At 42.2% G+C, this 22,297-nt stretch overlaps 1 protein-coding gene across 2 annotated transcripts in view; it reads right to left on the reverse strand.

The window, feature by feature from the left end:
• LOC122794130 (stem-loop binding protein) overlaps positions 1 to 22,297 on the reverse strand; it is a 405,733-nt gene that overhangs the window by 342,424 nt on the left and 41,012 nt on the right. Inside the window, exon 3 of one of the 2 annotated variants that reach the window (XM_044062310.1) lies at positions 8,820 to 8,924. The exons of the other annotated variant lie outside the window; for it this stretch is intronic. Within the exon in view, the coding sequence (XP_043918245.1) occupies positions 8,820 to 8,924 (105 nt within the window). The remainder of the gene's footprint in view (positions 1 to 8,819; positions 8,925 to 22,297) is intronic. 2 annotated transcript variants of the gene reach the window in all.

Here is a 22,297-nt window from a genome sequence, read left to right on the forward strand (position 1 = left end):
CACTCAGTTTCCTAAACAAAACACCTCAAAATCATTAAGTGCTTTATTTATAATTCTAGCCCGTTTTCCACAACATTGCTACCAATGGGGCTTAATGTATCAATATGATCTTGTTCTGCCTCACCCCTCTTTCCCATAATACTTCGTATGGCTTGTGCCAGACACAAGGATGTAATTTATTCCCATGCCGTTGACATAATGGGATTTGGGAGGGTCACATTTCTTTACATTCTGTAAAAGGGACTGCTTTTCTGTACCGAACCACCCTCATTTATGTTTGGCTCAGACCTTGTTTTACACTACACTTAGAAGTTATACAGCTACAACCAGAAAAGTAACCAAATCGTAGGCCTTTGTCCAGGCTTTAGAAGAGCAACTAAATCGTAGGCCTTTGTTCAGGGTTTCTTTTGTAGTCTGAGGAACGGATTCTGCAAGGGTCAACAGTGCAGTGACAGTTTTAACAACTCTAGTAGTGTGGGGGGAGGGGACTCAATTCCTCCTGAACTATTTCCAGTTCGATTACTGGGAAGGTCCACTGGGCTCAGTGAGCCTGTTTTCAGTGGAGGCCCAGGGAGAAAAGCTCCCCATTCCATACAAGTAAACAAAAAAACAAATTATACAAAGTAATGGGATAAAGTACAAATGCAAAAAGGAAGAAAATTAATAAGAAGTTATGTCTTACCATAACGTTCCATGTTAGTAGTCTTCTCTCCTTTCTTGCTGGATGGGTTCGGAGCCGATCCTCTGCTCCGACTCTGCCTATACTACAGCTCGAGAGCTATTTTTACCGGCTCGAGGCAGCCCTATATCCCACAATACCATGCGCCAACTCCCCAGATCTTGTTTGGAAGCCAAGACATAGTATAAATAATATTATAATCCTTTTTTACGAGTACAGATTACCTGCTAGAAACACTAAGGATACAAGGAAAAAGACGCAATATATTGTTATCTCCAGAAATGGAAGGACTCAGAACCTCAAGTCTATCTAGGCTAGGGGGCAGGAGGGAGGGTCGCAAGAAAGAAGGAGAGAAGACAACTAACATGGAACGTTATGGTAAGACGTAACTTAATGTTAAGTGGTCATTCTCGCCTTCATTCTTGCTGGATGGGACAGCGTCCCTAGCATCTTAGTCCTGGGTGGCTCAATGGAACAGACTCAGAGTACAGTGGAACCAAAATCAGCTCCATTTCTGGAGGCTAAATCAAGCTTGTAATGGGCAATAAAGGTAAGCTTGGACGCCCATGTAGCTGCTGCACAAATGGCATCTAGTGGTAACCTTGCTTGAAACGCAGTTGAAGTTGATAGTGCCCTGGTTGAATGAGCCTTAGGCCTAGAGGGAAGTTGCCCGTGTCTCAACTCGTAGACCAAGGTAATAATAGAGGTCAGCCATCTAGAAAGAGTAACCTTCGATACCGGAAGCCCTTTCTTGCCTTCAGCATAAGAGAAAGAGCTGGTCTGACTTTCTGAATTGTTTTGTCCTGTCTAGGTAATACTGTAATTGGCGATGAACATCTAACGAATGTAATTTTTGTTCAGCCCTGTTGGTATAGTCTGGGGAAAAAGACAGGCAAATCAATGGAGTGGTTTAGATTTGCTTCCGATAACACTTTTGGTAGGAAGGAAGGAAGGGTTTGTTCTGAGAGTTACCCTATCTTTATGAAAAACCAAATAAGGAGGACGGACAGACAAGGCTTGAAGCTCCAATACCCTTCTGGCAGATGTTATAGCTACTAAAAACAGCGTTTTCCAAGAAAGAAGTTTGAGGGAGCAAGAAGCTGCAGGTTCAAAAGGGGGCAGAATTAATGATGTTAGAACTAAATTCAAATCCCATTGTGGGGGTGGATCTTTGACTGGAGGTCTGAGCAAAAAAATGCCCTTGAGAAAGGCTTTACAGAGTTTGTGGGACATAATATTTGCTTCTGAGAGTACAACATGAAAATTAGCAATGGCCGCTAATTGTACCCAGATAGTGGCCGATGATAACCTTGAATGAAAAAGCTCCGCCAGAAAGTCTAGAACCTCATGAATGGGTGCATGGAAAGGATCTAAGGATCTAGTTTGTGCCCAGTGTGAAAAACGCTTCCATTTACTCGCATAAGTCTTCCTAGTATTGGACTTATGGGAAGCCAGAATGATATCACGAACAGGAGGAGAAATAAGGGGAAGCCTGGCTATGGCTGGAAGTGGAGCAACCAAGCTGCGAGGTTGATGGAATGTAGAGACTGATGCAGCTTGCCCGTGAGGTGGGTCAACAGATCAAGGATCATTTTGGATCTCAATGCGGTTGCTTTCTGAATTAATTGCGGGATCAATGGAAAGGGAGGAAAGGCATAAAGAAGACCCCGGGGCCAAACGTGAACAAGAGAGTCTCTGAGGGGTTGGCCTGGTAGAGGAAAAAAAAGTGTGAAGTTGTCAAGACACTTGCTGTTTTGTGGAGTTGCGAAAAGGTCGCAGCAAGGCTGGCCCCACTTCCAAAAAATTCCGTCTACTACCACTTGATTTAGAGACCACTCGTGAGGCAGGAGGATAGTTCTGCTCAATCTGTCTGCTATGACGTTGGACTTCCCGGGGATGTGCGTTGCTATCAGAAACAGTTGAGATGAAAATCGCCCATTGCCAAAGTCTGAGTGCTTCTCAACAGAGAGGGTAGGACCTTGTTCCACCCTGCTCGTTTATGTACCACACCACAGACATACTGTCCGTTTGAATTGCTATAGTCCCCGTGGGAAGAGAGGTCTGAAGGGCTTGCAACGTCAAAAGCACCGCCCTAATCTCCAAGACATTTATGTGCAGGTGGCATTCTGACCGTTGCCCAAGTGCCCTGGACCGTACTGCCCTCAATGTCCCCCCAACCTGATCAGGGAGGCATCCGTTGTGACAGTGGCAACTAGAGGGGGGAGAACAAAGGGTCTGCCCTGAAAAAGCTGAGGGGAAACCATCCACCAGGAGAGAGATTTCTTGCAAGATGGTGTTATCAAAATATTGTGGGTCATTGGTAGCTGTTGAAAGGACCACTGAGAAAACAGCATCCACTGAAGGAGCCTCATGTGGAAGCGGGCTAATGGAAGTAGAAGAATCGCCGCCATGAGGCCCAACACTTTCAATACTAGCTTGACTTGGACTCTGTTGGGCTGAAACAGGAGCTGAACATTCTGCCTTATGTCTGTCACTCTCTGAGGTGGTAATGTTGCAGACATTTCTGTGGCGTTTAATACAGCGCCTATAAAGTTTATACATTGACAAGGCGACAAGGAGGACTTTGCAAAATTTATAGAAATACCCAGACTGTTGCAAAGTTGAATAGTGTAATCCCTGGCCATTATGAGATCCTGTTTGGTGGTAGCGGAAGTGAGCCAGTCATCTAAGTATGGAAACACCTGGAATCCTTTCCGTCTCAGGTGAGCCGTGACCACTGCCAAACATTTGGTGAACACCCGGGGGGGGGGCTGTGGTGAGACCAAAGGGCAGGGCCCTGAATTGAAAATGACAGACTCCCAGCCGGAAGCTGAGAAACCTCCTGGAGCGCCTCTGTATTTTTATATGGTAGTACACGTTCTGGAGGTCTAACGAGCACATTCAGTTGTCTCTGCCCAAAAAGGGTAGAATGGACTGCAGTGTTACCATCCGAAATTTTGTCTTTAGTACAGAGTTGTTTAACCTGCTGAGGTCCAAAATGGGTCTTCAATCTCCTGTTTTTTCTGGTACCAAAGAGTCTGGAGTAGATTCCGGATCCTAGCTGATCTGCTGGGACTGCCTGGATGACTAACAGCTTTATTTCTAGCTGAGCCTGACCCCTTTGTGCAGGTGGTACATCTGGTAGGGGTTTTGGCGGTTGTACCGGAGGGAAAGTGAAAGGGATTTTGTAACCTTCGGATATGATCTTCTGTACCCATGTGTCTTGGGAGAGGGATTGCCAGGCTTCCGGGTACAGAGATAATCTTCTCCCGACTGCCTCCGAAGGCAGACAGTCGGGCAGCTTCTCAGGAATGCTGAAAGGGTTGGTCAGGGAAAGATTCTCTGGAACCCTGGTTCTGCGGACCCCCTCTGCCCCTGGGGCGGAGTCTGTTATTATTCCCCCCTCTGCCTCTAGGGGGAAATTTACCACGTGCAGCAGGCACGACTCCCTGTGGTTTGCAGAACCACATCTTTCCACCCCTCTGTCCCTTAGGATAAGGTCTAGAAGGTGTGGAAAAACGGACTCCCACGGCAGAGAGAGTCTTACCATCTTGCTCGCATCTGGTGAGGGTATTCTTCACCTGAGGTCCGAACAATTCCGAACAGTCAAAGGGGGTGTTGGTGAAGGACGCCTTGAAGGGATCGGCAAAGTTACAGAGTCGCATCCAAACGTGATGTCTCAAAGCAACACCTGTGCCAGCGGCCCTACTCGCTCCATTGGCTGCATAAGAGATAAGCCGCATGGAGGAATTAACAATGGAGTTCAGGGTAGCCAGCCGAGTTTATTTTGTCCTTAAACCCCGCAGCAGAAGGATCCTGTACCATTTCACCCAACTCTTTGAGCAAGTCTCTCTGAAGGCGGGTGAAATGACAAGTAGTTCAGCGATCGCATAGAAAAGGTCGCTGAAGCAAAGGTCCGCTTGCCGTACCTGTCCATCCTCCTAACAAGAGTCCAGGACCATGAACAGATACAGAAGGATCAGCCAATTCCCTCTTAGTGGCTGCTGCTACCACCATAGCATCAACTGAAACACCTTTGGTGAGAAAGGATTTGTCATCTGGTGCAGAAATAAATTTAGAAGGCCTCCTAGGGGTAGGTTCCATTGAATCAGGAGCTGCCCACGCCTTTCTAGCCACTACCTCCATTAGTGGGTCGAAAGGGGGAGACCCAGGAGGTGGAAGGGCGAGATCCAAAGGCGTCAAGGTAAACAGACTCGTCCTCGGAAGGTTTGAGAGTGGACCAATTTCCCCTGTCTTAGGATCTCCAGGATGTCTGAAAAGGAGACATCCTCAGAGGGGGATCTGGGGGAACCTTCCGACTCATCCAAGTCGGTGTCCAACATGAGACTCTGGGAGTCTGTGCTTCCTCTTGCACTTTTTCCTAGGGGGTTCCCCTGAAACTTCAGGGGAGCCCTCGGAAGAGGAGGAGACACCCAAAGTGGGTACCCTACACTTTGGATCTCTGCTGTCGGGTATAGGAGGATGGCCAGAGACCGTAACAGGCACTACAGAGGGAGGAGCCGCAGAACTTAACCTTGGAGTGGACACTGGGTCCAGCACACTCCTCATCACCTCAAAGGCTCCCCTATCAGATACCAAAGGTAGCCCTGGCTCCGAAGAGACCGGAACCGCCCCCGGAACAGACAGAGAAGGCTCCGAGAATGATGTCGGGGCCGAACTAACCAGAGCCGAAGCTCCGAGAGGGAGAGCGGGGTCAGACAAGGGGCCACTCGCCCCCACTGAGCCGACAATGGAGTCTCGGCACCCGGACCTCTCCACGGACAGAACCAATGAAGAGGTTGGAGCTGACGACACCAGAGCCGAAGGAGGAAGTATCGGCTCAGACGTGGGCAAGGTCACTGTTCCGACAAACTCTGGCTCCGAACTCGAGAGATGAGTCTGAGGAGGAATGGATAGCTGTATCGAAGGAGCCACAGTCTGGTGAGATGGGCTCTGGAGCACTTGGGCCAGCGCCTGAGATTTTAAGAGTCTACTGACCACCCTCTCGATGGCATGGTTGGAGAGCCTGGATGACCTCAAATGAGTCCTATGACTCCGCTCAGATAGGAGAGGGGACCTCGGAGCCGATCTGACGGACTCTAGCGAAGGGGACCTAGAGCGCTTGCATGCTGGGGTCGGCTCCGATGATGGTTTTGGAGTGGAAACCACTGCTCGCCTTGGAACCAGACGGAACCAAGGTCGGAGCAGTCTGGATAACGCCAGCCCTCTGCTCTGAAGCTGGAGCCGAGGGTTTGGTGGTGTTTGACACTTCCCCAAGCCAGACTTGGACGGGGAGTCATCAGGCTTTAACAAGCCCCTTAGGATGAGCTTGTTACGCCTTTCCTGCAGGACTCTTGAACTAAATCCGTGACAAACGAACAAGAGTTCTGCAGGTGTAAAGGCCCCAAGCAATAGACACAAGTGGGACCGTCTGTCAGACATTTTCTGACAGCAAGAGTCACACTTCTTGAATCCCGAAACCTTAGGGTCCTTTGACAGACAAAAAAGAAAAACAGTCCACACACACACACACACACACACACTTATTTAAGTTAAAGGGAACTGACTAAAAACCCACACACACACTGAAAGGGGTGGGGGAAAACTAAGGAAAAGCCCGTAGGCCCAAGATAAAAAACTAACTAAAGAAGGGGAAAAAGGGCTACCGAAAGGTAAGGCAGTTCGAAGGGACCTAACTACCGAGACTGTGTGTGTGTGTGTGTGTGTGTGTGTGTGTGTGTGTGTGTGTGTGTGTGTGTGTGTGTGTGTGTGTGTGTGTGTGTGTATGTATGTATGTATGTATGTATATATATGTATGTGTGTATGTATGTATATATATGTATGAATAAAGCACTTACTGACCAGAGCCGGTAAAAATAGACTACCTCGCAGCGAAGCGATCAGCTCCGAACCCAAGAATAAAGGCGAGAATGACAACTTATCATATTTACATAGCTGATTGGAGAACCAATTGTACAACATTTAAGTTGGTAGAGGCAAAAGATAAGCGCCCCCTTTGGCCCTCTTCAAAAGGAACCTGGACGATTGGATGGGAGAAAGGAAATTCACCTGGGGGATCACGTCAGTCACCCTTGCTTGACAGGGGTCCAGGGAAGTAAACAGTGTGGGAAGAAATAGCCAGGGAATTGTTATGGCTAGGCTTGAGTAGGCCCTAGGGCAGATAGTCTAGTACCAACCTATGATTACTTGGTTATAAGAGTTCATAATTGTAGAGAAACTGTAAAATTGTAAACCAATATTTGAAGGTTTGTAGTAAATATAAGTTTAAGCACTGGGAGAAATAAAGATGGGAAGTACACAGTTAGTTGAGCATACATGAGTTTCTGTGCAATAAAACAGAGAGTTGGCTGTGGTCTGGTACCTTCTTTTTTGGATATTGATGAGTTTGTGGAGAACAGTTTACCTACACCACCTGTATTTTGTTTTTTTTTTTTGCTTAAAATAACAGTGACCATTTCAAATCCCATTATATGTCAATGGCATGTGATTTCTAAGTTACTTCCTTATGTCTGGCATGAGTCACAAAGTATTACGGGAAAGGGTTGAGGGAGTACAAGTTCACATTGATACATCAAGCCCCATTAGTAGCCATGTTGTGGAAAACCTGCTAAAATTACAAGTAAAGCACTTGAGTGATTTTGAGGTGTTAAAATAGGTCAGGAAAGTGAAAAAAAAAACAGTTTTGAGTTATAGGGCGGAGTTTCTTTAATTCTATAATCACTTTACATATTTCTAATGATATTTCATTACTCCTATGCTAGCTTCTATGCCCACTGTACCTACCATAACATTTTTTTTCATGTTACCTAAAAAATGGTCACCCCTAGTCTAACTTATTGAAAATAAGCTGCTAAAGCTGATTTTTTTACAGCTCAGATGCATTTTCTTAGCTGTGCATTTTGTAAAAGAATTTTTGGATTTTCCCGGCCTTCGAATTTGACAGATATATCCACAAAGCCATACAGCATTCAATATTGAGCCTTACTACTGTCCTGCACATCTGTAGTTATACTTAGCAGCATCACAAGCAGGCAGGCTGACGTATGTCTACAATAACCAAAAAGCTTTACTACACTAAGTCTGCATCATAACACTATTGCACGCCCATAGTCTTACTGTATTTGACAGGACAAATTTACTACTTGATGCACAAAGGTATAGTAAACTGAGGACACTGAAGTATGGTATTTTTGATTTATCAGCATTTAAATCAATATTTTTAAAGCTTACACCCACTATTTCATCCAAACCACCATGCAATCTCACTTTATAGGCACATGCATGTCTGGACACTTAGTGGAATGTCCCAACCCTAATGGGATTACTACCAAGCTTGACTCTAGCCATAGTATACTAGTCACACTGTTTCCCTGGCTTTATGTTGCCACATTTCACTTGTGTCCATACTACATGTTGGGATCACACCTCTATGAAATCACATAAGGTTCTTTGTTGAAATTGGGGTCATAGCAGGAGCAACAGCAAGTCAGGCAAACAAAATGCTGCTTTCTTTACAACACCAAGCAAGTCTTCACAAACTTGGTTTTAGTCATTTTGACTTTTTGTCCAAGGATACTTTAGTAAATGGCACATTAGTGTCCTTGGACAACTACCTTATTTGAAATGCTTCTGCTGAGCCACACAAAAGCGATATTGAAAAAAGCCTATATACATTTATTAGCCAAGGAAGCCCACAGCAGACCAGCTTAAAAAAAAAAAAAAAAAGATAGGGTGAACCAAGACCAGTCTGGTTAAGAGACTTGCTCAGACTCACAAAGTAGGCAATATGCCGTAGGAGATCAAACATTGCATCCTTAACTACAAGGACCAGAAATAGCTCAGATCCCAAATATGCTGTCACACTACATCTGCATTACAGCCCTCCCAACTCCCATGATAGAGTACCACTTCATTAAGTGATCAGAAATGCACAAAATGGAATAAAATTAAAAAACACTTACTCCGCAACTTATGTTCTACAAAACAATGTTAACTACCAACCCCTTAAATCCCCCCTATTACAACTTCACTTTCTCAGCAACCCTTCCTGAACATGAATATTGCTTCTCACTTCAAACACGAGCAGAAAAGCACCCAACACAAGTGGTTGTAAAATTACCTCAAAATCTCCCTGTCAAGATTTGTTCTTTTTTCTTCCTCTTCCACTTCATCTCCCCAGTTTGAGCATCTCGAGATTGCTGTATTGGTTTCGGGGGTTGTAAAACTGACAAGAAATTCAGCACATTAGTTTTGAAACCAACAGGATTTACACTTTCAAAAATGAAGCAGAATTTGTGATTAACCATCAGTTCTGAAATACAGATATTCAAATTTTTTCCCAGAGTGGTAGACCCAAGTAATTATACAGTCTTGCAGAATAAAACTTGTTTCCATACATAAATCAGCCTTACTGAGCTGCAAGTAGCACCAACACAAAATGAAAATAGCAGTATGTAAGGAAAGCAGCATTAGGAAACTTGGTGGATAAAGAAAAGTTAATCCATTTTCCTAAACTAAAACCAGATTTCCCCAGTTCAGGCCGAACAAAGCACATTTTTCTCAATTACTGAAATTGCAGTTCCAAACAGGCTTCAGCTGAACAGCTTGATCTGAGCAACCACTGACACACACACACACGAGACACACACACACACACACACGAGACACACACACACACGAGACACACACACACACACACACGAGACACACACACACACACACACACACACACACACGAGACACACACACACACACACACACGAGACACACACACACGAGACACACACACACGAGACACACACACGAGACACGCACACACGAGACACACACACGAGACACACACACGAGACACACGCACACACACGAGACACACACACACACACACACACGAGACACACACACACGAGACACACACACACGAGACACACACACGAGACACACACACGAGACACACACACGAGACACACACACACGAGACACACACACACACACGAGACACACACACACACACACACACACACACACAAGAGACACACACACACGACACACACACACACGACACACACACGAGACACACACACGAGACACACACACACACACACACACGAGACACACACACACACGAGACACACACACACACGAGACACACACACACACACGAGACACACACACACACACACACACACACACACGAGACACACACACACGAGACACACACACACACACACACACACACACACACACACAGACACACACACACAGACACACACACACACAGACACACACACAGACACACACACAGGACACACACACACACACACACACACAGAGACACACACACGACACACACACGAGACACACACACACACACACACACACAGACACACACACAGAGACACACACACAAACAGACACACACACACACACACACACACACACACACGAGACACACACACGAGACACACACACGAGACACACACACGAGACACACACACGAGACACACACACGAGACACACACACGAGACACACACACAATACGAGATTGAAAAGGTTGTACATCCTTTATGACAGGTACAGTAAGCCCATTGATCAATCCAACAAGCCGAACAAAACTAATAAATGGTAAATATTCAGGAAAATAAAACGAGGGCTAATCTGACAATACTGGTTCTTCCAATATGCCCAATTTATGTCAGAGACTACATTTAGATTCTTGGAACAGACATTTCTGATGCAATTTGTTTTGGGGCTGAGCAATAGCTCAATCAGCGTGGGATCAAATGACTTGCATGTAAAGCATAGATCACTGTACGGCACTGTCTGTAGGAAACAGACTACAGGGATAGGGTTTTGAGTCAGACCCCATTGCCTGTTCCCTGTGTGTGAGGAATTGTGGTTTCTCAGGCTTATATAACTACCTGGTCAGGCACACACTGAAGAGACTGCAGTGCACTCTATTGGTCTGATGAGAGCAGAGTACAGAGGAACAATGACCTCCTTGGACTTGTATGCCATGTCCTTACTTAGGAGTTGAGCAATGTAGAAAGATTTGGTCACAGTGAACATGTGGTCAAAGGTCAGGTTATAGTCAACATGCATTCCCAGATCCATAACCACTTCAGTTTTAGGAGAATAGCATCAATTAGATAATTTCCAGGGATGACCAACTATCCAAAGATGGCTATTATGCATTTTTTCACACTGGGTTTTAGTCCATGGCTCTGGCACCAGCTATTACTCAATGTCTGGCCCCTACAAGGGTATCCAGGTGTTTAGGATATTTACCAACCATACCTAGTTTGCAGTCGTACACAAACATGTCGAGCGTGCCCCATGACATTTGCATCTACCTCAGAGAAGCAGATTAAAAAATGGACACAGCAGAGACTTCGTGGGACTGTTAAGCAACTGGTCTCTGAAGGATTCCCCATCTTGTCTCAATAGGACACAAGAAGTTAACTGGCTATCGGGTAACAGAAGGGTTTGCGTCTAAATATGAAAGTTTGGCTACAATAACCAATTGACAGATAATGCTGAATGCCTTGGTCATGTCGAGGTAGGAAGTGTACACTGTTCTGCCCTCATCCACAGGTTTAGTGCCTTTCCCCAAGTCCACCAGGTTAAGCAGGCATAACTTGGCTTTGAGAAACTGAAATAGATGAGCCCTGTGCCTGAAGGTTGCCTAAATCAGTTTAAAATACATCATTCTATCAATGGCCTAGCATACAAGACTAGTCAAACTTGTGCTCTGCAGTTTGTCCAGGTCTGTGAAAGTTCCCCCCCAAACCCATGTATAAAATAACTTGCCCTTCATTCATTGGATGCAGCGCCTGTCTGGAGGCTATGGTTAAATAGTGATTCAAGCGGGCCTGTCAGGTCATACCTTGTGGATACTGGGATATTTGCACAGTCCAAAGCAGTGTTATTTGCTGTGGCACCCAGTGAGTACCTGCTCCCCTAGTGATAGCTGGAGAAATGGCAGTTCTTCCCATGGGAGGGGGTGACAGGGGTGTAAAGTTTAAGCTAAACCACATTTGTTATATCCTCTGGCTCTTTATAGGTGGTTCCATTTGCTATTAGTTCAGTACAAGGATTGGCATTACCTTTAAAAGGTACTGCAAACATAGGTTAAGCCAGCTTTATAGTTGCCCTTACCTTGGGAGGACATTTTTATCTCAAATTTGATTTTGGTGGACTTTCTCCTTCAGGTTGCTTGTTCAGATTGTGCAGGGAGTTTTTATCTTGCTGGGAAATGCCTTCATACTCGTTATACAACTTGTATACCAAGATTCCACCAGGGTTTGGAGGACATTTTGGGTAGGTACAGCTGTCTCTAAGCATTTACATGATTATACAGAATTTTTCACAGAACCCCTGTGCAGGCAGCTGTGCTTTCAATGTACTGGGAGCTTGGAAATTTATTAAGACTGTCACTTAGGAGGCGGCAGTCTTGAAAGCGTCTTTAAATGTTACAAGGTTATTTGGGGGTCCCAGACAATATTTCAAAAGGAGACAGCTTTGAGGCCAACTGGCCAATGAAGACTTTACACTGGGAGAGTGCATCTCCCCATGTTAGGTCAAGGACATTTCCATCCTTTATGGGTGCACACAAAAGTCCAGAAATTTCTAGCTTGCATTTTTTTTTTTTAAGGAAGCATACGATTCCCAGTTAAATGTAGGGTTAGTTAAAAATCACACAGGAATTTGCTGGGTTGATTGGAAAGACTAGTATGCGATTGGGACCTTCCTGTGTCAGAGGACCTGCAGCATGGTGAGTTGGAAGTAGAGAAGCTAAAGTATCATACTGTTGACCAGCCTTGAGGTGGGTTCATGTTGGATATAAAAACAGACACTCCTATACATTGGATCAGAGTGTAAAGCTGGAGAAGTCATTATAGTTTTGCACTGTTGGGTGTCCTGTGCAGTGCAGCTTTAAATCAAGTCTTTCTTGAAAAATTCTCAAATACATTTGAATAAATTCCATAGTACCTATACACATCTTAAAAAAACTATGTACACTGAAAAATATATTCACTGAAGAAAGTATCTTTCTTTTCTGAAGAAAATGTCAGAGGTCTATTTTGCCTCTGAAAAAATGTCACTGAAGAAAATGTCCAAAAGTAGACCAGACAAACTCTGTACTACTGTATCTGTTATACTTTGGCTCAGAACAAATTCTTGCCAAACAGTTAATTCTGTCAAAGCTATTTCAATTCCATTATTAACACAGCTAGACAAATGAATAGACTAAGGCACAGTCTAAGAAGTCACCCCCAAAATAAAAACACACTGTCCAGTTTATATACTCTTCAACCAATGCTATTTTTAATGTCCTTGTGACTTGTTCTTCTGGTTTCGTCTCATGAAAATTTCATGCCCTTTAGTCCTTGCTGCATCTAAAGACTTTCACAAAAGTCTCTCCACGTCAACTTTGTGTCACTTGACTAGTTTGCATTTTATTTATTTCTGCATCTCTGAAAGCCAAGAAAGTCAACTTCCTTTTTTTCTATAACAGGATGCATTTACAGTATTGCTCACAGCTATACGTTATTAATATCCAAGCTGAACATAACTGTTCTTGCATATTATTTTAAAAACTGCTGTTTGACCTTGCACATTTCCTTTCACTATACACACAGTATATTTGGGAAAAGCATTTTAATTTACACAATATCTATCATACACTATTTAAAATAGCCTGACACTAACAGATCATGCATACAGTTACTTTATATGTCCAATCCATTATCAGTGTCTGATCAATTGTATATATAGTGTCAAATAAACAATAAGACTTTTCTACAAGGGTTGCTGATAAATGGCTTTGGAAAAATTCTTAGTTCTTTAATTTTAATTTCCAGTAATGTTGTGGTCTTCAGTAGGCTGTAGAAGTCTTCCAAAGTTGGTATTGTGTTTGTATTCCATCTTCTTGTCATACACTTCCAAGTATAGTCCATATTAGATACACGTTTGACCTTTTCAAATGAGGACCTTCATTCACATTTAATACAAAAGAGCTTTAGTTAAATAAAACTATTCATTAAATAAAGCTTGTAGAAAGTGAATACCATTTCAAAATGGCTTAATTTTAAAAGAAAATGTGGTTCCAATCTGCATTGTGTTCCATAAAAGGAATATGTTGGAGATGTGAGGAAGAACTAATTTTATCAATTCTGTCTGGGGTTAAGAATGCTCTGTGCAAGCATTCCCAATAACAACTTTCCAGTATCCTGTGTAAAGGATGTATATTTTATTGATGTTTTAGTATATTCAGTTAACTATTGAATGTCCTTTTGTTATACATTTCCAATATGAGGTGGAGTGCTTTATAGCTTATCAATATTTTCTAAAATTTTGAAATACTGTTTCCCATGTCAAAGTCATTGTATAAGATTTCATATATGTATTTCGTAAATTTAGGTATTTCTTTAAAGAATTGTTAATTCTACTTAAATCTTTGACAGAATACTCTAAAGTTAGCCAGTCCTGTTGTGGAATTTTGTATGTTGTTTTTATTACGTGCATATCTAAAACTTTTAGTTCTTTGATACATTAGAGCCAAACACAACAAATCCTGTTCCCAGGAAAATTCTCTATATATTTTATGTGGAAAGTTCTGTGCGATTTTAAAATGTGTTTAAAAATCAAACCAGACTTAAATCTACATTTGCATTAATGATTTTCCTAAATTTGTCAGTGTAATAATTCTACAAGGTTTAGTTATGTTAAGGTGCATAATACATGGAGTGAGTGCCTTCTCTGTGGAGCCTGCATGTCCTCCCCGCGGTAGAGTGGCCTCCGAAAGACATGGGCGTGCCTTCGCTGAAGGTTTGGCGTTGGGCTGGCAACTCTGCACCATAAAAATCTACTGCCAATCATTAGCGGACTGGAGTTCTGCTGTGGCAACCCCTAACCGGGAAAAGCCGAAGAGAAACAAGTGCATAATACATGTGCCACACTTACTTGAAATTTATTTTGTAAATCAAATTTATTGATATTACAGTTACGAATTCTTTCCAATTTGCAGAGTAATTTGGACTTATCCAATCTGAGATGGTTTTACATGGATGCTTTTATATAGGTTTCTACATCAGGAAAGTTTAATCGTCCCTGTTTCCATGGTCTGTTATGATGTATTAAAGCTATTCAGTTTCTTTTGGGAGACCATAAAAATATATCGGGCATGAATTTATTAATTCTATTCCTTTCTGGTAACAGTTGTATTGCCAAGGCTATATATAGGATCTTTGGCAGTAAAACCATTAACTGTAGACTGCGGCGGTGGTGCTAGGGTAGCATTGTTGCCTCACAGTAAGACGTTGTCCTATTCGATTCTCAGCTAAAGCGTCTTCTGTGTGGAGACATGCGTGAATGGGCGTACCTTCGTTGAAGGTTGTGAGTCAGGGCTAGCAACTCGGCACGTAAAAATCTATTGCCAATCATTAGCGGACTGGAGTTCCGCTGTGGCGACCCCTAACCGGGAAAAGCCATAAGACAAGTCTATCTTAAAATATTATTTTGTTCCATTTTTCAGATATTTTAATTGTACTGATACTGTAGTTGAGACAAATTCATTATTATCCTTGCATAAAACTCTGTTCCTAGATATTTTAAGGTAGAGTCTTGTTTCCCTAGGATGTGATCCCCTAGTCTGCAGTTTATTTAAAAATAAATATTTTGATTTGGATTTGTTGAAATGAAGTCCTGGAGTCATGTGAAACTTGTCAATTAATATACAATTCTTCTAATGTCTTTTGTATTAGATGTTAGTAATAAGTCATCAGCAAATAACATTAGTTTAGAATTGTAATGTTCGTAAACATCTATTCCTTTGATTTTTATATCATTATGAATTGAATATGCCAATATTTCAATTGCCAGAGCAAACAATCTGCGACATGGGACATCTTTTAGTGCTTTTTGTTATATGTATAGATTCAGAGGTAAAAGGACCCAACTTGACATACGCTACATTATTTGTTTATATATATATTCTTTAGAAGATGATCAAAGGATACAGGAAATTCAAATAGCATTAAGATTTTGAATAAATGGTCCCAATCTAGGGAATCAAAGGCTCTCTATATCCAAGTCATTTATGAGTGTTTCAACAATCTAGAACAGAAAGTATCCTTTTAATATGGTCATGTGCGTCTAAGATTTATAAATTCAGAGATCATTTATTGCTTTGGATAGTGGTATTTTCATTCTGTTAGTCAATATTGTCAAAGATCTTGTAGTCCTTATTTAATAATGACACAAGTCTATGAGGTACAGAGGTCTGGGGATTTGGTTTTCCATTAGGATTGGTGTGATTATCTCCAACAGGGTGGCATTAAAGCTTGCGACTGAATTTCTAATAGTTTTATGGAAGAGGATAGTTTCTTTGAAGGAAAACATTTACATACTTCCATAATTATGCCATCTATACTTGGAGCTTTATTTTTACCCTCTTATTGCATCTGTAATTTCTTTGTAGGCTATGGGGGCTTCTGGATCTAGTTTTAATTTTTCTGGTATTTTTTTTATATCGGAACATTTTTCATCTAGATAATCAATGTGTGCATTTTTTTGGAAATGTTCCACATAGTGATTTCTATAGCATCCTCTTTTCATAGAAGATGCTTTTAATGTTATTGGCTTTTAATTGTATTTTGAATTCTTGTGGATAAATTATGTAGATATTTGGGAGAAGTGGCCAATGTATTAATATTTAGTTTTTCTACAGCTAGTTTTGCGTGTATTTATTGCTTAACACTTTTCTTTTTCATCTCCAAAGGACTGATTTTTCAGCTTTGGATTGTAGATCTAATAATTCAGAATCCCAATTTATCTGTTCTAGTTTGGGTACCAAATCTGTGATCTTGATAGGAAAACAACAAAGACTTATCTTTAAATCTGAAAGTATCTACAAGATGACATGATTCTACCAACTTGCTTAAAGCTTTTGATACAGCAGGATGTACACGGCAGTCTTATTTGTAGTTTCAGAAATATCAAATACAGTTCAAATCTCCTAATATTAAGTTGCTTTACAATTATTGGAAATGAAATCCAAGTGTTTAACAGTTCCTGCTCCAGTGCTTGGGAAACGGTATAAATTGGCCAAGGTCCATATTCTATTACATTTAACTATTACTAATGCCATAAGGCCTTCTTTATCTTCATATTTATAAATGAAGTCTGGGTTAATCAGATTTGTTTTCCATAAAATTGTTACCCCTTTTGTCTTTGTCTTAAGTGAATTGTGCCAATATCATATATTCCTTAGGATTCCATTTGTAATTGTCATTTGTTTTGAAATGAGTTCCTTGAAGATTTGTGCTTTGTTCAGTTTTAAATATTTCAGTAGATTTGATCTCTTGCTAGGATTGTTTAAACCATTTGGTATTTAAAGATAATAAAGTTAAATCCATCTTGAGTTAGACTATATTTTTTGCTTTATTGTGACTATTAAACATTTTCCTCTGAAACTAAAGTACATATTTGAGCTTTTAAAGGAAATCAGTTTTATACTTTACCAATAAAGTAATGTTTCGGTCAGGCATACTACATTGTGTGAAAAATTTAAATTAAATGTTAAAACCAAGATCCACACTAGCCATGGAATGAAAATCATTCCTAATCTGATGTATAAACCTAATTCCATCAGATCATCACTCATACCTTGACAAGCCAGAACATCAGAGCTCCATAAATTTAATTTTCATATGGAGAATATTTGTAATAGGAATAAGCAAGATTTATATTTTGAACAGATAAGAATTCTGTCTAAATCTATAATAGTACTTATACAATATAAATGTTCATTGTATAAGCAATATTTATACACGAAAGATGTAGGACAAGAAATTCATAAAGTAGGATGCATCATATATAAAACCTCAGTAAAAGATTATAGTACAGTTATTTAACATTCACCTTATTGACAAAGTCTTTCAAAACTTATTACTTAATACAAGTAGATGGACATATTTATACCAAATTTGTATAATACAATGTACTTCACTGGATATATCAGAAGTTCTATTTCATTATTTGCCAGCATTTTAAGTAATCACTGTTTGTTGCCAACTTAAAGCATCACGTTTGTTTTATGTGAATGATGAAAGTTAGTGCATTTTAATTATCAGTGCATCCCTCTTCCCCCATTTCCTACACATACAGATTTTCATGTGTCATTTTTTTTTATAAAATGAGAAAAATGATACGTTAAATTCACTTACTGTGATTCATGAATATGGAAAGGGAACTTGAAATCAATTGACATTTTACGGCATAACTGAATGTTTTCACATTTAAATGGCAACATTCTATTTTGCATAATCAGCAGAAGGTTAAACCAAGTGATTGTCAATTTAATACTATTTGTTCAGAATGTGATTGTTATAGGTTCATAGGTACGTTCTAGGCTATTGGCCCTAGGGCCTATACAAGCCTAGCCAAAAATGTACTCTGGCTTTCACCACCCAAGAAAATTTATTTTCCTGTGCCCCTGTCGAGCAGAGCCACAGAAGTGATTCCTGGGGTGAATTTCATATTTCCCATCCAATCAAGATTTTCTTGGAGTGCCAATGAGGAGCTCCGTTTGACATAGGTAGTCTGTTCCAGAGTATGGGAAGTCTCGGACAGGAATCTATCCCTCCAGCATGTTCTGCTTATTGTGGTGCCAAAGTTTAGGTCCCTGAGGGATGTCCAACAGCTCTGGACATGACATAGCTTTGTATGTTAGGCAGAGATCGCCTGTGAGTAGGCGATATGTGACTGAGTAAAGCTGGAGTTTGAGACCATCTGCAAAGGCCAGTAATCCTCAGAGGTATTTCTGTGGCCTTTCGAGTTGTTGATGTCTTGGGAGGCACATACCAAAAGGGGTGCTGTACTCTATAATGGGTACAATGAGTGATGAGTAGAGGGAAACAATGACCTCTTTCGGGATGAGAAACCTTTTGTGATGGTGAGCCATGTAGAAGGATTTCCTGACCACTGTGGCAATGTGATTATCAAAGGAGAGACTACTGTCCACCTGCATCCCAAGGTCTCATCACATTTTCGGCATTAAGTAGACTACCAACTGTGTGGTAGTTCATGGGTACAGAGTTTTTACCAAAGGGGATGACTATACACTTTTTGGCATTGACCTTCAGGCTATGGCTTTGACACCAGGCATCTGTCTCAGCGAGGCCCTTTTCTAGTATGTACACATAGTTGTGAGTTTAGATTATGGCTCCTAGTTTGCAGCCATCTGTGTTAGCCAAAGACTTTGTGTTTGGTATCTACTTCTCTGAAGTACAGACCAACAGGAGAGGACCCAGGACTGATCCCTGTGATACTCCACTCGTCACTGGTCTGAAGTCTGATTTAGAGTCTGCTACATTCAGTGTGGGTTCTGTCCGTGAGCCAGTTGGCAACCCATCTTGACACACAGGAATTTATACCTAGTTTACTGAGCTTATCTATAATTCCAAGATCTAGATAAGCTGTGTGAACCACCTTACCCTCATCTATGGCTTTGGTGACTGCTTCAAAAAAGTCAATCAGGTTTAGGAGACATGATCTGCCATTTACAAATCCAAACTGGGTAGGGTCCAGAGTCTGGAGATTACCAATGTCTTTGTTTATGAGTTCCATGGCCTTACAGACAAGGCTCGTCAGGCTAATGGGGCAGTAGTTCCCAGGGCCCGTCGTGGCTCCCCCTTTGTGGAGTGGGATAACTGTCGCGGTGCGCCATTAGTGGGCACAAAGCCTGAGGTGAGACTGATTGAACATGGTACTTAGGTAGGGTGCCAGTTCATTCAGTAGTTCGTGTAGAACGCAGCCTGGGATATTGTCAGGTCCCATGGATGCTGTGTTCTTGGCTTTGGAGAGAGTGTATTTACCTGTGCAGCTGTGATTACAGGAACTTTGCATTCTTCCAGTATAGGGATGGGCCCTCTAGGGGGGTAAAGTTAGCACTAAACCTATCTGCCAGGATGTTGGCAATATCAGTTGATTCTGTACATTTAGTGCCATTGTGCTGTAACTCACAGCAGATTTGAGCGCTGCCATTGAGATCCTTGACATAGCTATAGAACGCTTTGTGGTTGTCTTTAAAGTCAGTGGCAATTTTGTTTTTGTAAATAGCTTTGGAGGATGAGGTATCTCAGCTTCTTACTGAGGTTGACCAGGGAGTTCCTCCAGTCATGGGATTTTACTCTTTTGCAACAGTTTCTTTCTTCTGATGTACAGTGTTTATGGCAGAGGACCACCAGACTGGCTTCTTTTTTTTTTTTGGAGGATAGCATCTTGGCTCTTAGGGATAGCATGACCCATGCACTCGTGTTAAGTGCTTATAAAGTGCTTATAAAGTGCAATTGTGTAGGATTCAGCAGTCATACCTATATTGTCCGTCTGCATGGGTCTCATGAAGTTTGCCACTTCTGTCTTAAGAAGTGTGAAGTTGGCTTTGGAGAAGTTTTTAACAGTGGTTTCCCTAATTGGGGGCGGGGTTGGGATGTGGATGTCTAGGGTGATTAGCTTGTGGTTGGATCTGACCAATGAGGAATTGACCTCTGGTGTGGAATATTGGTTGCCCATGATGGTAATTACCAGGTCTAGGATATTACTGCCCCTGGTGGGGGTGTGAATAAGTTGATCCAAGGCGTTGGAATTTATGAATTCCAGAAAACATTGAGCAAGAGAATTGGTACACTAGTAGTTTTCCCATTTAATGGTGGGGTAGTTGAAATCGCCCATTATTAGGGTGTTTGGTTGTTAGGTTGTACTTTCCAGTGTATCAAGAAAGGAGTGGGAATCCTGGGGCATGTTAGGGAGGTCTGCAGCAAGCTACAATTTGGATTGTGGTCTTGCCCAGAGTTAGTTGCACTTTGATAAGATCGGGTGCATTATGCTGCGCCACTAGCCTAGAGGTGTGGATATCCTTAATGAATATGGACATGCCTCCACTTTTAGTGCTTCATTCCAGGTTAGGTGGCTGAAAGGTGTGGTATGAATTACAGCCTGGTAATGCAGGGGTGCTCTCTGAAGCAGGTCTCTGTCACTGCACAGATTTCGATGTTCTCCATTTTAAGGAGTGCCTCGAGTAAGTGCATTTTGAAGTTTAGACTTCTAGCATTGAGTAGCATTACTCTCAGATTTCGCTTGCTTGTACCAGTTACGGTGGTGAATTTGTCATTTGAACCTTGCCTAAAAAAAGGCACTATAGGGATGGCAAGAGCCTCAGCCAGTATCCAGAATCCCACGGGGCGACAGGTGCAGACCATCTCTGGCAAAGCATCATGGTCCGATCATGTCATCCCAGGCAGACAAATACTGGATCCCCTTAGAATGACACCAGAAGCTTAGCCAATTGAAGTCAATCATTTCGTCCTTGTACTGTGGTATTCTGGGTGATGGCAGGATGCTACTCGGGGCTAGGGTCGTATCTGCCTGGGCTACAAGACCGGAGTGCTCCTCCATGTCTTTTCATGTAGTCCAGGGAGGCAAGTCTCAGGTCATTCACACCAACATGGACAATGACAGTCATTTGTACTGGTTGTGGAGTGACCAGAGTGCGTGCGTTATGTGGCAGATCCTGGCACCAGACAGCAACTTTCTCCTTGTTTAGCCTGGTGAGTGGATCATCAGTGTGCCTGACTATAGAATCACCTATGAGAGTGTTGGGTAAGGTATACCTTATGGGCTGTGGTTGAGTGGCACACTGTGTGGGCTGTGTCATAAGGTGGAGCTTGCTTGTGTTTCTGCTTTGGAGGTCCCTGATGCTTGGGCAGGTTTTTAGAGAGCCTCTGTGAATGTAGGTGAGCGTTTTGTGTTTGTGTGTTTTTGGTGGTGTAGGTTTTGAGGGACTGTGGTGCAAGTGTTTACCTTCTCCTCTTGACTGTCTGGTCCAGTTTTGGGTGAAGAGAGCTTTGCTTCCAGTTTGGCTATACAAGTGCATCTCTCACAGGTTGTAGTGTTGGGTGGTACATGCTGCGACATTCCTAGTTCAGGCTTCTATTGTTTCCCTTGAACAACTTTGTCAGTTTGATGTAGTGTATAAAACATTAGTCACCTTGAGAATCACTTATTATATATGGTCAAGATGGGTTAGAAAAAAGTACAGTTGTGTACACTTACCATAAATGTAGATGTTAGTGTATTCACTGTTGCAGTCATTACATTTGAGTAGATTCCCAAAGCTATGGTTGGGAGGAGGAATTTAGAGATAGCATTAGGACCAGCTATAAGGCCCTGCAAGACTGCAGTGGCAAAGCCAGCTCTGGATTTAGAGAAAATTGGCAATGATAATGCTTGGTGAAAGTATGTACAGAACTCCAGGTAGCAGCTTCTAGGATGTCCCTGGTAGGAACTCCTCAGAGAGGCTGTAGAGGCAGATGCAGCCCTGGTGGAGTGAGGTCTGATCCCCTTGGGGGATAGGTTTTTGTTTTACAGAAATGAATGCAGTGGCCTATCCATTTGGAAATGGTTTGCTTTGAAATAGCCTTCCCCTCTGCCCCTGCAGCAAATGCCACCAGCAGCTCAGACTTCCTTTTGAGGTTTAGTCCTGTCCAAGTAGAATCTAAGTGGTCTCTGCACATCTAAGGAATGCAGTATCCGTTCCC

Source organism: Protopterus annectens, chromosome 2.part1 (assembly GCF_019279795.1).
Source record: "Protopterus annectens isolate FY-2018-M chromosome 2.part1, PAN1.0, whole genome shotgun sequence".
NCBI classification, from domain to species: domain Eukaryota; kingdom Metazoa; phylum Chordata; order Ceratodontiformes; family Protopteridae; genus Protopterus; species Protopterus annectens.